This window comes from Equus przewalskii, chromosome 17 (genome assembly GCF_037783145.1).
Source record: "Equus przewalskii isolate Varuska chromosome 17, EquPr2, whole genome shotgun sequence".
NCBI classification, from domain to species: Eukaryota; Metazoa; Chordata; class Mammalia; order Perissodactyla; family Equidae; genus Equus; species Equus przewalskii.
Window position 1 is genome coordinate 65880009 of NC_091847.1, and position 12764 is coordinate 65892772.

The following is a 12764-nucleotide window of genomic DNA, read 5'->3' on the forward strand; positions in this document are numbered from 1 at the left end:
AGGAATGAGTAGACTTAAGAAATTCAACTCTTGCTTTCTTAATGTTAAGTTTCCATAAAAGATAAATAGATGACAAAATTATTTCACTTGTGTTTCTTTCTGTTTCTAAATATTGTAAGTTTAAAGCCATTACATACTAAAAGTATTTTTTAACTTTTTATAGGAGAACTTTGGGTTTGATAAAATTGAGGTGCGAGACAATGGTGAGGGCATCAAAGCCATTGATGCACCAGTGATGGCAATAAAGTACTACACCTCAAAAATAAACAGTCATGAAGATCTTGAAAATTTGACGACTTACGGTTTTCGTGGAGAAGCTTTGGGCTCAATTTGTTGTGTCGCTGAGGTAAGGTAATTTATATAGACTGTTTTAGTGATTTTATAATCACAGAATGTTAGAATTAAGAGAAAACCAACCCAGAATTTGGCAAAGAGTGTGGGGTTTTTCTTGTGGTAAATATACATAACATAAAATTTACCATTTTAACCAGTTGTAAGTGTACATTTGAGTGGCATTAGGTACATTCACATTGTTGTGCAGCCGTCATCACCATCCATCTCCAGAATTTTTTTGTCATCCCAAACTGAAACTGGGTACCCATTAAATAATAAGTCCCCCTTCTCCTTTCCCCCCATCCCCTGGTAACCACTGTTATGCTTTTTGTCTCTCTGAATTTGACTATTCTAAGTACGTCATTTAAACGGAATCATACAATATTTGTCCTTTTGTGTCTGACTTATTTCACTTAGCATAATGTCTTCAAGGTTCATACTTGTTGTAACGTGTATCAGGATTTCATCCCTTCTTAAGGCTGAATAATATTCCATTCTATCTATAAGCCACATTTTGTTTGTCTAGTCACCTGTCGACATCTGGGTATATTTGGATTGTTTCCACTGTTTGGCTATTGTGAATAATGCTGCTATGAATATGAGTGTACAAAGGTCTGTTTGAAACCCTGCTTTCATTTCTCTTAGGTATATACCCAGAGGTAGAATTGCTAGGTGATTCTGTTTAATTTTTTGAGGAACAGCAAAATGTGTTTTGTAGTGTTAATGTTTATAAGACGAAATAGTGGTTTAGTGGCCTATTGTCTTGGAAAAAATGTTTTAAATAAAATTAAACAGATATCTTACCTATAAGCACTTTTCAGAGCCTTTACTAAAGTATGTTGTGAATCTCTAAGGTTGGTGGTTTATAGTAGGTTCATTTTCTGCACCTACTTGACTATGAAACCCTTTTATTGAGAAACATATCACTGTTTTTTTCTTGTTTTGTGCAACAACTTTGGAAATACCACTCTAGTCAGTACAGATTATTAGATTGTGCTCTAGAGATGCAAATTGACTTGGCCTACCCTCTAGCTAGTTAGAGGCTGATTGGGTCCTAGAACTTTGCTCTCTTGACTGCTTTTTTGGTGCTTTTAATGTCTAAACCCCTGAGTTCAGTGCCTGACCCACTCTATCGTGTAGTATCAATTATACTTCACTGCCTCTGCCCTACATTATATAACTAGTTTGTGGCAAAGCTCATCTAGAACCTTGATCTCTTCATTTCCATCTATTTCAGTTATGTTTTATCCCATGACTCCATACTAGTTTCTTTGTGCTGTTCTATTTCTCTGTGTGTGTTAAGCTCTGTATTATAGTGTGATAGTATCTGTGTCCTAGTGAGTGACATGGTAATTGTGAGGGTCTCTTTAGCTATCTAAGTTTGCCCGGTAGCCGTATAACCCTTCATTTGTGCTTAGGGTGGCAGACTCTAATTAGGTGAGAATGCTCAGATGCAATAAATAAAATGGTAGGATTTTATACCTTTTGTCCCAGAAAAGTGGCAGGGACATGACATGTTAGTCTCTCCTCATCTGGTCTCTGGACATCTATTTAGTAGCCTAGTCTCCCCAGCAATGATACATTCTTCAGGCTTATTGTGGTCCTTTGCTGAGTGCTGGCATAGTGTAGGGTTTTTCCTTCTTTTTGTGAATAGGGTCCCAACTTGGTATTCATTTACTCTTTGACTTTGCGGCTCTGTAAGGTGATGCCTAAGCAAGAACGAAAAATTGTGGGTTGAGGAGGAGCTGGAGTTTCAAGTGGGCGATTTTGCTGTTTTAGCACAGAGGACTAGGAGCCCTTCCTTGTTAGAATCTAGATGTTCAGACATCACTAAAGGAGGAAAGACCTTGTCATTCCTTAAGTGCACTTGCTTAAAACCTCTGTGCAAAAACTAGCACACTCTGTGCTGCTCTTACCTTTCTCAGCACTTGCTTTATTTAGAGTTCACTGAGTCTCCAAATAGATTTTAGGGAAGAGTGACTGGAGGGTACAAGGGGGCATTGCCCATCTTTCTCCCCAGGGACTGTATATGGGAACCTATGGCCCTATGCTCTTGTAGAGTCTGTTTTTAACATGGGATGAGATGTGTATCGGAACCTGCGAAGCCCCCAGTACTGGTACTATTATATGACCTCTCAGTGGCTATTTTAGAAATCATGTAATTTGTTAGAGAATGTATTTTATTTTTTAGCTGTTGTCCAAACTTGGCAGGTAAATCTTTAAGCTTTATTTTGGCAGTGTTTTTGAACAATATATAGTTTGGCATTTCTATGTTTTCTAAGATGTGTATAACCTTTCAGAACTGAAATTAGTCATTATCAACTTTGTCTGCTAGGTGGCAGCACTACACTTAGTCTTCTAAAACATATTGTACATAAGCCATATGATTCATCCAAATCTTCACTATAGTTCTGATTTTAGATGGCAGTTTTGCAAGTCCTTGTCCAGTGGTACTCTCTGTGTCTTTATTTGATTAGTTAAACCTGCGTGATAACTAAGTTTATCATTTTGTCTTTTGTTTCATTTTTGAGGCATTTGAATGCCTTCAGTATAAATACATAAAAGAATTTTGCTCATTAAAGTTACAAAAGGAGTAAAAGAAATGACAAAGTATCACAATAGTAATAGGAAACTATAAACTTTAAAAAAGTTATTTTTGATTTAAACTGCAATGTCATTTGTCAATCTTAGAAAATATTAACAGCGCTTTATGTACTGTCTTATGAATCTCTGGGAAAATCGCACATAGATATATGTGTGTGTGCACACACACACAGCGCAATGAACTTTTATATGTGTATACTCCAGATCCAGATGTGGACTATTGTCAGCACCCCTGAAGGTTCTTTATGCCCCTCCCCATGGGTACTGGGAGGTTCTCTCATGCTCCGTCCCAGTCAGTCAGAAGTAATAGCTATTCTTACCTCTATCAACATAAATTAGTTCCACTTGTTCTTGAACTCGCTCTAAATGGAATCTTACAGTAAGTATTATTTCGTTACAGACAAATTGTTTGATGATTTAGGTTTGATTGTGCCTGAAAGCCAAAGGAAGTATAGAACTGGAAGGGACCCTGGTAGTAGTATTGGACCCTGGTGCACTGCCCAGATCCCCCACTTGGGGACTGAGCACTCATTCCCCCAGCTGCCAAGAGTATTGGTGACTGAACACTCACAGCTGAGTCTCCCTCTGGAGATTGCCCTTTCGTCAGCTGAAGAGAGTTACCTTACTCTCATCATCCAGGGCAACCTGCATCCAATGGCTGGTTGACGAGGGGTTGTAAGGTCTCTGTTCCAATTCAGAGCAACTCTGCTATGCTTTGTCTGCTCCAGGCTGTCCCCCCTTGTAACTGTGGCACAGCCCCACTTCTCTTTCTGCCCTGCCCTCACAAGTGACCATCCCAGCAGCACTCCCCAATAAATATCCTGCTCACTAGTCTTTGCCTGAGTCTGCTTCATGGGTAAGCCACACCCTGCACTAGGTCTTCTAAGGCTCAGTCTCATGTTACTGATGAGGAAACTGAGGTCTTGTGAAGCCAAATGCCAAGTCTTCTCACTCCAGCTTCAAAACACAGTCGAATAATCAGTCAGCTAATATTTCACTGTCTACTGTATGCAAGTGCTGTGCTAAGTAGTTTACTTCAGAGGAACTGTGCACAGTGAAGTAAATGGAATGTGAAAATTGTGACCTATTTAGGGACACATAGTATGTCCATGGTAAAGCCAAGAATTCAGTTCCAATTTCATGCCTCCCAGTACTGAGTTCTTCACAGTAAGTTAGTGCCTTCTTACTAGTATGGTTAGAGAGAGATTTATAATTTAAAAGGACCTCATTAAAACAGTAAACATACTCAGGCCTGCAGTGGTAAGCTTAATAGGTTATCAAGCAGTAGTCAAGTTGAAACTTACGTGGGAAGATTTCTGAATAGTATTTCAGAAATACAGAAAGTCATATATGCTTGTTAAGGTCAATTACATTTAAAAATAAATATTATTGTTATTCAGGAAGACTTAAGGAATGTTTTGAGGGGGAAAAGCTTCACTTTTGAAGCTTACTGAATATTCTTCACCTTTCAGAAAGAATTGAGCTTTCATGTAGAATAGAAGGTGCATATTTATTTTAAAGGCTCCAGTTTATTTTGAAAACTCTGGATGGAGATTGCCGTTACATAATAAAAATTAATGATTTGGCTATTTTATCTGCCAAACTAACTGATGCAGACAATTTTAAAGTCATAGAGATGTAAACCATCTCAGGCTTAGTATAGTGATGATGTGTAATTGGGATATAGTTTTGTCACACTATTGAAACAGCCGTCACCCAAAACTCCAATTGCTGAAATAAATTTTTGTTAGATTATTTAAAGATGTTAATAATTTTAGTTATAAAAAGAAAAAAATTAAGTAGACTTTCAGCAGAATTAGCTGGAGAAATTTAAAATATATCTATTCTATATTCTTTATTTATATACTTTAAAAGAATGGGCAGTTTCCTAATTTGTCAATTATAAAATGACTTCCAGTCTTAGAATTAAACACTCCAAAGGAGTAAAACATTCTTTTCATATCTACAAAGTATCCTATTGATATTTAAAAATAAATTTCTGCCTCCATAATCTGTGATGAATGTATCAGTGACTGACACAAATTGACCGATATGGCTTTTTTTTTTTTTTAAATCATATCATCAAGCATAACTTCTCTTGAAATTTATTATTTGTAGAGCAGTAATTTCGGGATATTTGTCGTTCTTTGATGTTAAATTCCTCATGCTGATTACTAAGCATACTGACTAGAATGAGCTAGAAATAGTGAAAATCCTGTTTTGACCTGTTCATAAAATTTTTTCTGAAGACCGTATATATTGTTCCTATCACATAATAAAATACCCATAATAAAATGTTTTGTTTCTTTTTAGGTTGCTATTTTTTTTAAAGATTTTCTTTTATTATTTCCTTTTTCTCCCCAAAGCCCCCCGGTACATAGTTGTATATTCTTCGTTGTGGGTTCTTCTAGTTGTGGTATGTGGGACGCTGCCTCAGCGTGGTCTGATGAGCAGTGCCATGTCCGCGCCCAGGATTCGAACCAACGAAACACTGGGCCGCCTGCAGCGGAGCGCGCGAACTTAACCACTCGGCCACGGGGCCAGCCCCTTTAGGTTGCTATTCTTTATACATTATATTAGAAATTATCTTTCTCCTTTCAAAGAAATGTTTAAGAAACTTACATAAGTTTTTTGAACTGGATTTTAAATAGAAACTAAATTATACCTTAGTTTTAGGAAGATTACAGAATGGTTTTGTTGTCTTAGAATCAGAACAAACTTTGAATGAGGAGTCAGAGCCTAATTCTCATTCCCAAGTGTTTGAATATGAGACTTGACCATAAGATGGGTTAACCTTTCTGAGTCTTTTTTTTTTAATGTCTATAAAGTGAGAATAATGATTTGAGGGTCAAATGAAATAGTACATATTAGAGTATTGTGAATATTATCATGTGCCATACAGATGAATGTTATTTTTACCCCGGACTTGAATGTGGAAAGTAGTGTGCGGCTGTGTCATACAGGTGATGATGTCATCAGCTTGCCCATTCCCTTTTCAGCAAGTGGTTTTTCACCTCACCTTTCAAAGTTCATGCAAACTCCTCAACATTTTGGGAAAATCCTTTCTAAAATTTAACAACCATTCCTAGGTAAATTCCTTCTGAGTCTCACCAAAGGTCTTTTTTCTATAGCATATGTTTATTTTTTTCTCTTGTTTTTTCCTGGGAAGAATTAGAAGAGTTGCCAGCCATCTACTGCATAATACTCATGTTTATTGATTCATTCATCCAACATTTTTACAGTGATTACAGTGCACTGGGTATTATTTTGATCTGTCAAGTTCATTATACATAATTTTGTGATGAGATTGTATGGGGTCTGTAGATTTATTGTTGTTTTACTTTACATTAAACCTCTGTGGCTTAAAGTGGGCAGAATGACTAGCTCATTCTATTTTGAAGATGGAAGTTGAGATTGTCTTATTTGTGGGCTCGCATAACTGTAAAAGGATAGGGGCAAGCCCCCAGCATTATTCTGATGGTCCCTGCCTCCTGCTCCAGTGTAGGGGACTTCTTCTGTCTCTTGTAGCCATGTGGTTAAGCACAGGAGTTTTTGAAGCAGCTGGGATATCTTGCTTCCTAAATGCAGTCTCCTCACAGGTGGTAGAACTCTGTTGAGAGGAGAAAAGCGGGGGCCAAGATCTCCCTGTTGCTAGTCTCCCACAGTGGAGTATCAGGGAGGAGGTTCTGAAGTCAGAGTGCTTAATATAAGTGTTCAATTGTGTGCAGGCAGGCAGGCATACTCATACGCAGAAAGGAAAAGACAGTTCAGTCATCCAGGCAATATCCATATTTCAGCTGAATCTTGACGACCGTTAGTTTTCAGACTCTTGTTTCTGTGCCCAAGTGTTCATCTAAAAGTTAGCAAAAAAAAGAAACAATTAAAAATCCCTTTAACATAATTATCTAAAATGAATTTTTGTCAAGGGAAGATTTTTTGTATGAATTTCTAGGATATTTCCTAAGTTTTTAATTTACTTTTTATCTAAAACATTGAGAAAAATTGTGCTTATCTGAAGTTTAAATGCTTTTATGTAATTTTAACTTTCTAATAGTATTATAATTTCTTGAAACTCAGTAACTGGACCAGAGTCAGTTTTTAATAACTGATAGCTAATATAACCTCTAAGGTTCTGTTTCTTCTCTTGACACACTGGACTCACTCACTGTCACAATTCCTCACTGTCTCTGGTAGGAAGCACCAGTAATAATTTGCAGTATTAGAGATGCTTCTGATGGAGGTACTGCAAGTTCAAATGCTAGCTGCTGCACAGCTAAAACATTCTGAACCTGTGCCTGGTCCAAAAAAAGGTTTCCTGCCCAGGACACAGGGTCATATGATGAAATGAGCTCTTGAAATACAATTCCTTCCTCTGAGGAACACACTGTATTTCATGAATTTGTGAAACATGCTTATGCGTGTTATCCTTCACTGTCTTTAGCAGTGAATTGCAAAGCATTTCCGATTTAAATAAATTTTCATGGAGCTCTATACATTGTAATTTAAAAAATTTTAGTGTTGGAAAACAATATTGTTGTTCTATATTTTTTTACTTAACATAAATATTACACTGTAACCACTAAGGTCCTATTTTGCCTTTTAGCACTTCAGTTTGTTCATCTAAGCTGCAGTATTACTGTTCACTAATGTGTTTAAAGAATGAACAAGTTAGTATCTGTAAAATGCTTTGAACTAGTTACAGCAAAAATCCATGTAACCTTATAAAGTATTAGCATCATCTTCATCTTATCATCACCCTCCCCTTAAAGATGATAGTGTAATCATTTATTCAGGACCATCGAGCAAATCGCTGGCAGAGTTAGTACTAGAACTCAGAGTTCCAGGGCTGCCTTTGCTCAGTGACACCAACTTTAAGTCAGGTGGCTGGCTCTTTGGAGAATAGAAATAGAATTCAATTGACCTTGGCATTTTGGAGAAGTGGTTGGTTAAATGTAGAATTGTTTTTAAAGGGACAATCATGGAGTAATTAAATTAGAGACAGGAAAGGAAATCTCTAGCAATTTCTGTCCTCTTTGTTTTGTACAAACGTTACTAGAAGAAATCACTATTTGACACAACAGAGTTGGGATGTAGTAGAAAGATTAAGGTTAGTTATCAAGCCAACTTTTTAAATTATACAACTTTTGATCCACAGAGTATATTTTTGGAAGAAGTAGAATAATCACTTAAGAGTATACAGAGGCTCACAACTTGGTTTAGGTACAGCTTTTTTGGGGAGTAGTTATCACAGAAATAGTAGGTTGAGGCAATATCCCTAAAAAGGATTTTATGGATGTCACCCTCAGAGAATCTACTAGACTCTACTAGTACTGTGAGCTAGAGAAGCCATATTTTTTCTTGGTGATTCTGGTATTCTCTGCATGGTACCCGCATCTTCCATAGAGCCATATGGCCTACAATAAATCAGTGAATGGTTAAGACAGCGTGACAGAATCATCAAATGTAGACCCAACTGGACCCAGGTGAGTTCCAGCAGTAGAGCTGGGTCTTTGCAGCTTCTTCCTAAATGATGCAGGTTGATTTTAAGATAGTCAACTCTGCTAAGTCCAGGGATGGGCAAGAAAGGTTGCTCCCAATTTTGGGTCATCGTTGCTCACCAGAAGTGTGAGGAGGCTACCTTTTTCTGAGTCCACCCTGCTTTCCTTGCCAGCATCCCCACTCCTCACCTCCGGTATTTTCTGACAATGGTATGGTTTGCTATTATATTCTCCTGCTAATCTCATGAGGTAGGGAAACAGAAAGCTGAGGGTAAGGGTAGCGCAGAGTACAGACATTCCGAATTTTATATTTTTATGGAAACATTTTCATGTTGAATGAAATCCTTTCTTATACTTACGTGTTCTAATGCTAAGGTTTTTTTAATTAATAAAAAATTTATGTTTAAACAATGAGTTCAAAGCTTGGATTTAAGAAAAAATCACCCATAGATATGTATGTGTATGATTGATATTTTTTATTCTTTTGAACCATTAACTTGAAATACATACGTGCCGTTTTATACAGAATGTAAAGGAGGGAATGATTACATTACAAAAGGATTATTCAGTTTACCAGCAAATTTATGGGAATTGTCTTGGGGCTAGTCCAGTGGCCCGGGGTTCGTGGGTTCAGATCCTGGGTGTGGACCTACTCACCACATGTCAAGCCATGCTGTGGTAGGCATCCCACATATGATGTAGAGGAAGATGAGCACAGATGTTAGCTCAGCACCAGTCTTCCTCAGCAAAAAAGAGGAGGATTGGCGGCAGATGTTAGCTCAGGGCTAATCTTCCTCAAAAAAAAATTTATGGAAGTAGTCTTAATGGCAAGCTGCCTTAATACAGTTGAAGTATTTGATTTTACAGATGTAAGTCATATAATAAAAATAGTGATTTCGGGTATACTGATTTGTGTAAGTGTCTTAAAATTAAAGTGAAATACTCAAAACACAAATCAGTAATTTGCAACAAAAAAAGTAGAAGCTGGCCTATTGCTTATTAGTGTAACTCTAAGGAATATTTCAAGAGAAGTGGTCATAAGAACTTATCAAGTAAAACTTTTTAAAATCTTTAATAAATATAGAATGATTGTTTTAAATCTAATTTGATAATGAGCCCACTGCAATTTCAAAAATCATAATTTTATTAGAGGTTTTTTTTTTTATTATTCTAGGTCTCAATTATTACAAGGACGGCTGCTGATAATTTTAGCACCCAGTATGTTTTAGATGGTAGTGGCCACATAATTTCTCAAAAACCTTCACATCTTGGTCAAGGTAAGAGGGTAGCTTTGTGGCGTTCTTTGCATTTTCTGTCTTAATTGCTTATCTAAAAAAAATTGTTACTACTTAAATTCAAATATATTGCTTCAGGCTCGGTCCTAGTAATGCCTAGTTAACTTGCAGGTGAACATTCACCCTTTGCTTTAGCCATCAATCTCGTAAATACTTAGAGTTGTTCTCAAGAGGAACTGTGTGGAAGACTTTGGACAACAGCATGGATTAGTTACTCTTCTGTAAAAACTGTAAGAGCAATTATTTTACTATTGCTAGATCACTAGTGTCTTTATGTATGACAGATAATATTTTATTGAAATACGTAAAACATTTTTGATTTGGTAATCATGGTAATAAACCATAGCATCAAGATATTATGATTAAATAAATAATTTGAAATCTATTTATTTGTGGAAAACTTCAAACATATGCATAAGTAGATGGAGTAGTGTAGCCATCACTCAGTTTTAACAATTTTTATTAACTCGTTGCTAATGTTGTTTCACTCTAATACTCTCACCTACTTCCTCCTTTTCTGTATTATTTGAAGCAAATAAATATATTAATTAGTGTGGCTGTTTGTCATTTAGTTTTTTAGTGTTTTATACACTTATGTAATTTTATTGTATTTTAATCGATGTCTTATATTTTTAAGTTCCTCTACTGTTTACTTCCAAGGGAAAAAATATCTCTTCAGGCTTGAGTTTCACATATCTCCTTTAATCTTTTTCATACTGCTAACTTCTGTTAATGGGATGTTTAAAGTTGAGAGAATATTCAAGGTATGACCTCTTTAGAGTCATGTTCAAAAGAATTATTAGATCTGAAAAGGGACTTGTGTTTTGTTGTTGTTTGCCCTCTTCTTCTCCAATTTGTACTATAAATTTATTTTTAATTTTGTAGTCCCTCATTGTAATTTATCAAAGTACTGTATTTTTTCTGTGGTTTCTTCCCTCCAGTTTTAATGTTAAATTATTGGATTTTTTCCCAAATGATTTCTCTCTTTCTTGATTGAAATTTATTTTCTCCTATCTTAATACTGATACCAGATTCTCTCATTCTTTCTCTTATTTTATAAATCCTCAAATTATTTACTGATTACTTTTGCCTGTTAAGAATTAATATTTTGGTAACCACATAGGGGAAAGAAAATAATAGGAGCTCCTAAGAAAACACACTAACATTTTTCTCATTTATTCAGTTAATAAAAATGAGTTCATCTAATAGCTGTTTAATTTGATATATAATAATATTATGCATATTTTAATTAATATAATAGATTATGATTATTTTTCTTTTTTATGTATTGAAGGTTAAGACAAAAAGAAGGCATTTTTAAATGTGGTCCCTCTCCAGGAATGCTCTGACCCCAGTTCTTAGGAGTTCAAATTAGGAAACCATTAGGAGATATTTGGGTGGATTTCCCATAGAATACTTTGAAGTAATTGAGTCACCTTATCAAACTTAAATGTATTTATTTTTATCTTAGTAGTAGCCAGTCTAATCTGGATGGCCAGTGGTTCTGCATCCCTCATATGTCTCATGCTTTTCCATATTCATCTCCCTGAGAACTATAAAGTAACGATCCTTAAATATAGAGTCCTTCTGATATTTGCTCGTTTGCTGATTGATTTTTCTTGCTTACCTAAGTCTTCTGCTTTTAGTGAGTGAGACAAGGTATGCTTATTAAGGAATTTCTACAGGCATTAAATGAACTTTATTTTCTTTAGCATATTCCTTTTACCTTAAGAAACAACATACTTGGAAGGTCAGTAGTTGTGAAACTAGTAATTTCTTTTGTAACTGACTTTTTTCTCCTAATTATAGTTGTTTGGCTAGGAAAACAACAAAAAATCAAGCTCTTAGTTTTAGAATGCTCTAAGTGGACTTATAGAAATCACAAACACTTTCCAAAAGCCTTTTACATTTATATTGCCTTTGTGCTGATAGTTTTTTGAGTGATTGAATCACAGACTCACATTTCACCACCAGCTGTCATTCAGCTTCCATTTAAATGTTTTCTGTGTAAGATAAAACTGCAGTTCAGCCATCCTAATTAATACCTGTGCATTTAGGGTTCTTGTAGATTAATTTCTGCTGTGGTGTGAACATCCTTGCTTAGCGGTTACTCCTTTATCGTCTGATAGGATGACACCTGTAGACAGCCTGACTGTAGGTGCAGAGACAGCTTACCACAAAATCTTTTGTAGGCATTGGAAAATTTGTTGCTCCTTTAAAAAACAGGTTTCAAAATGTTTAAAAAGAGTTTACTAGAGATTCCCATTCTGGTTTTTCGTGGTGTAGGTATTGGTTTTATGGATTAATGTAGCCATTTAAAATGACTTATGTGTTTAACAATAGATCGTTTTAAATTACCCTTATCTTCTGTTCACTTCTATTTTAAGATATTTAAAAAATTAACAAGAAATGTAAGAATAAGTCTCCAGCTTTTAAATTCTTTTGCCAAGAATCCTGACTAAATTATTTTAGGTGATATGTTTTTTCTGTCATCACTTTTATCCCTTTACCCTAATCAGTTTTTTTTCGTTCTTCTCCCCAAAGCCACCCTGTGCACAGTTGTATATTCTAGTTGTGAGTCCTTCTAGTTCTGCTGTGTGGGACACCGCCTCAGCATGGCTTGATGAGTGGTGCTAGGTCTATGCCCAGGATCCGAACCAGTGAAACCCCGGGCCGCTGAAGCAGAGTGCGCGAACTTAACCACTCAGCCATGGGGCTAGCCCCTAGATAATCAGTTTTAAGCTTTCTAAATTGATTTACCCTTCTGGACATATTCTTTTAACACCTCCAATACTTCCTTCCACCTTAGGAATTTCTCAGATATCAAAAGTGGTATATTTAAAGTACTCTGATCAAGATATTTCCTTTCCCTACCCTATTATTAAAGCAGAGAGAGCTTCCTCTTCTTGGTAAATCCCTGCTATGTGTGATTGTGCATGTATTGAAAGATTTTTTTCATCTTGAGAATGGCACTTTTTCATTAAATAGTTTAGGAAAACTTCGATATATTCAAGCCACCATACCTCTTTACATT

The 12764-nt window shown here is 35.9% G+C and overlaps 1 protein-coding gene across 20 annotated transcripts in view; it reads left to right on the plus strand.

The window, feature by feature from the left end:
* The window catches only part of PMS1 (PMS1 homolog 1, mismatch repair system component), a 96902-nt gene that overhangs the window by 29415 nt on the left and 54723 nt on the right, over positions 1-12764 (plus strand). For all 20 annotated transcript variants that reach the window (XM_070580430.1, XM_070580421.1, XM_070580433.1 and 17 more), the window contains 2 exons: positions 164-346; positions 9610-9712. In XM_070580430.1, coding sequence (XP_070436531.1) covers positions 164-346; positions 9610-9712 — 286 coding nt within the window. The remainder of the gene's footprint in view (positions 1-163; positions 347-9609; positions 9713-12764) is intronic.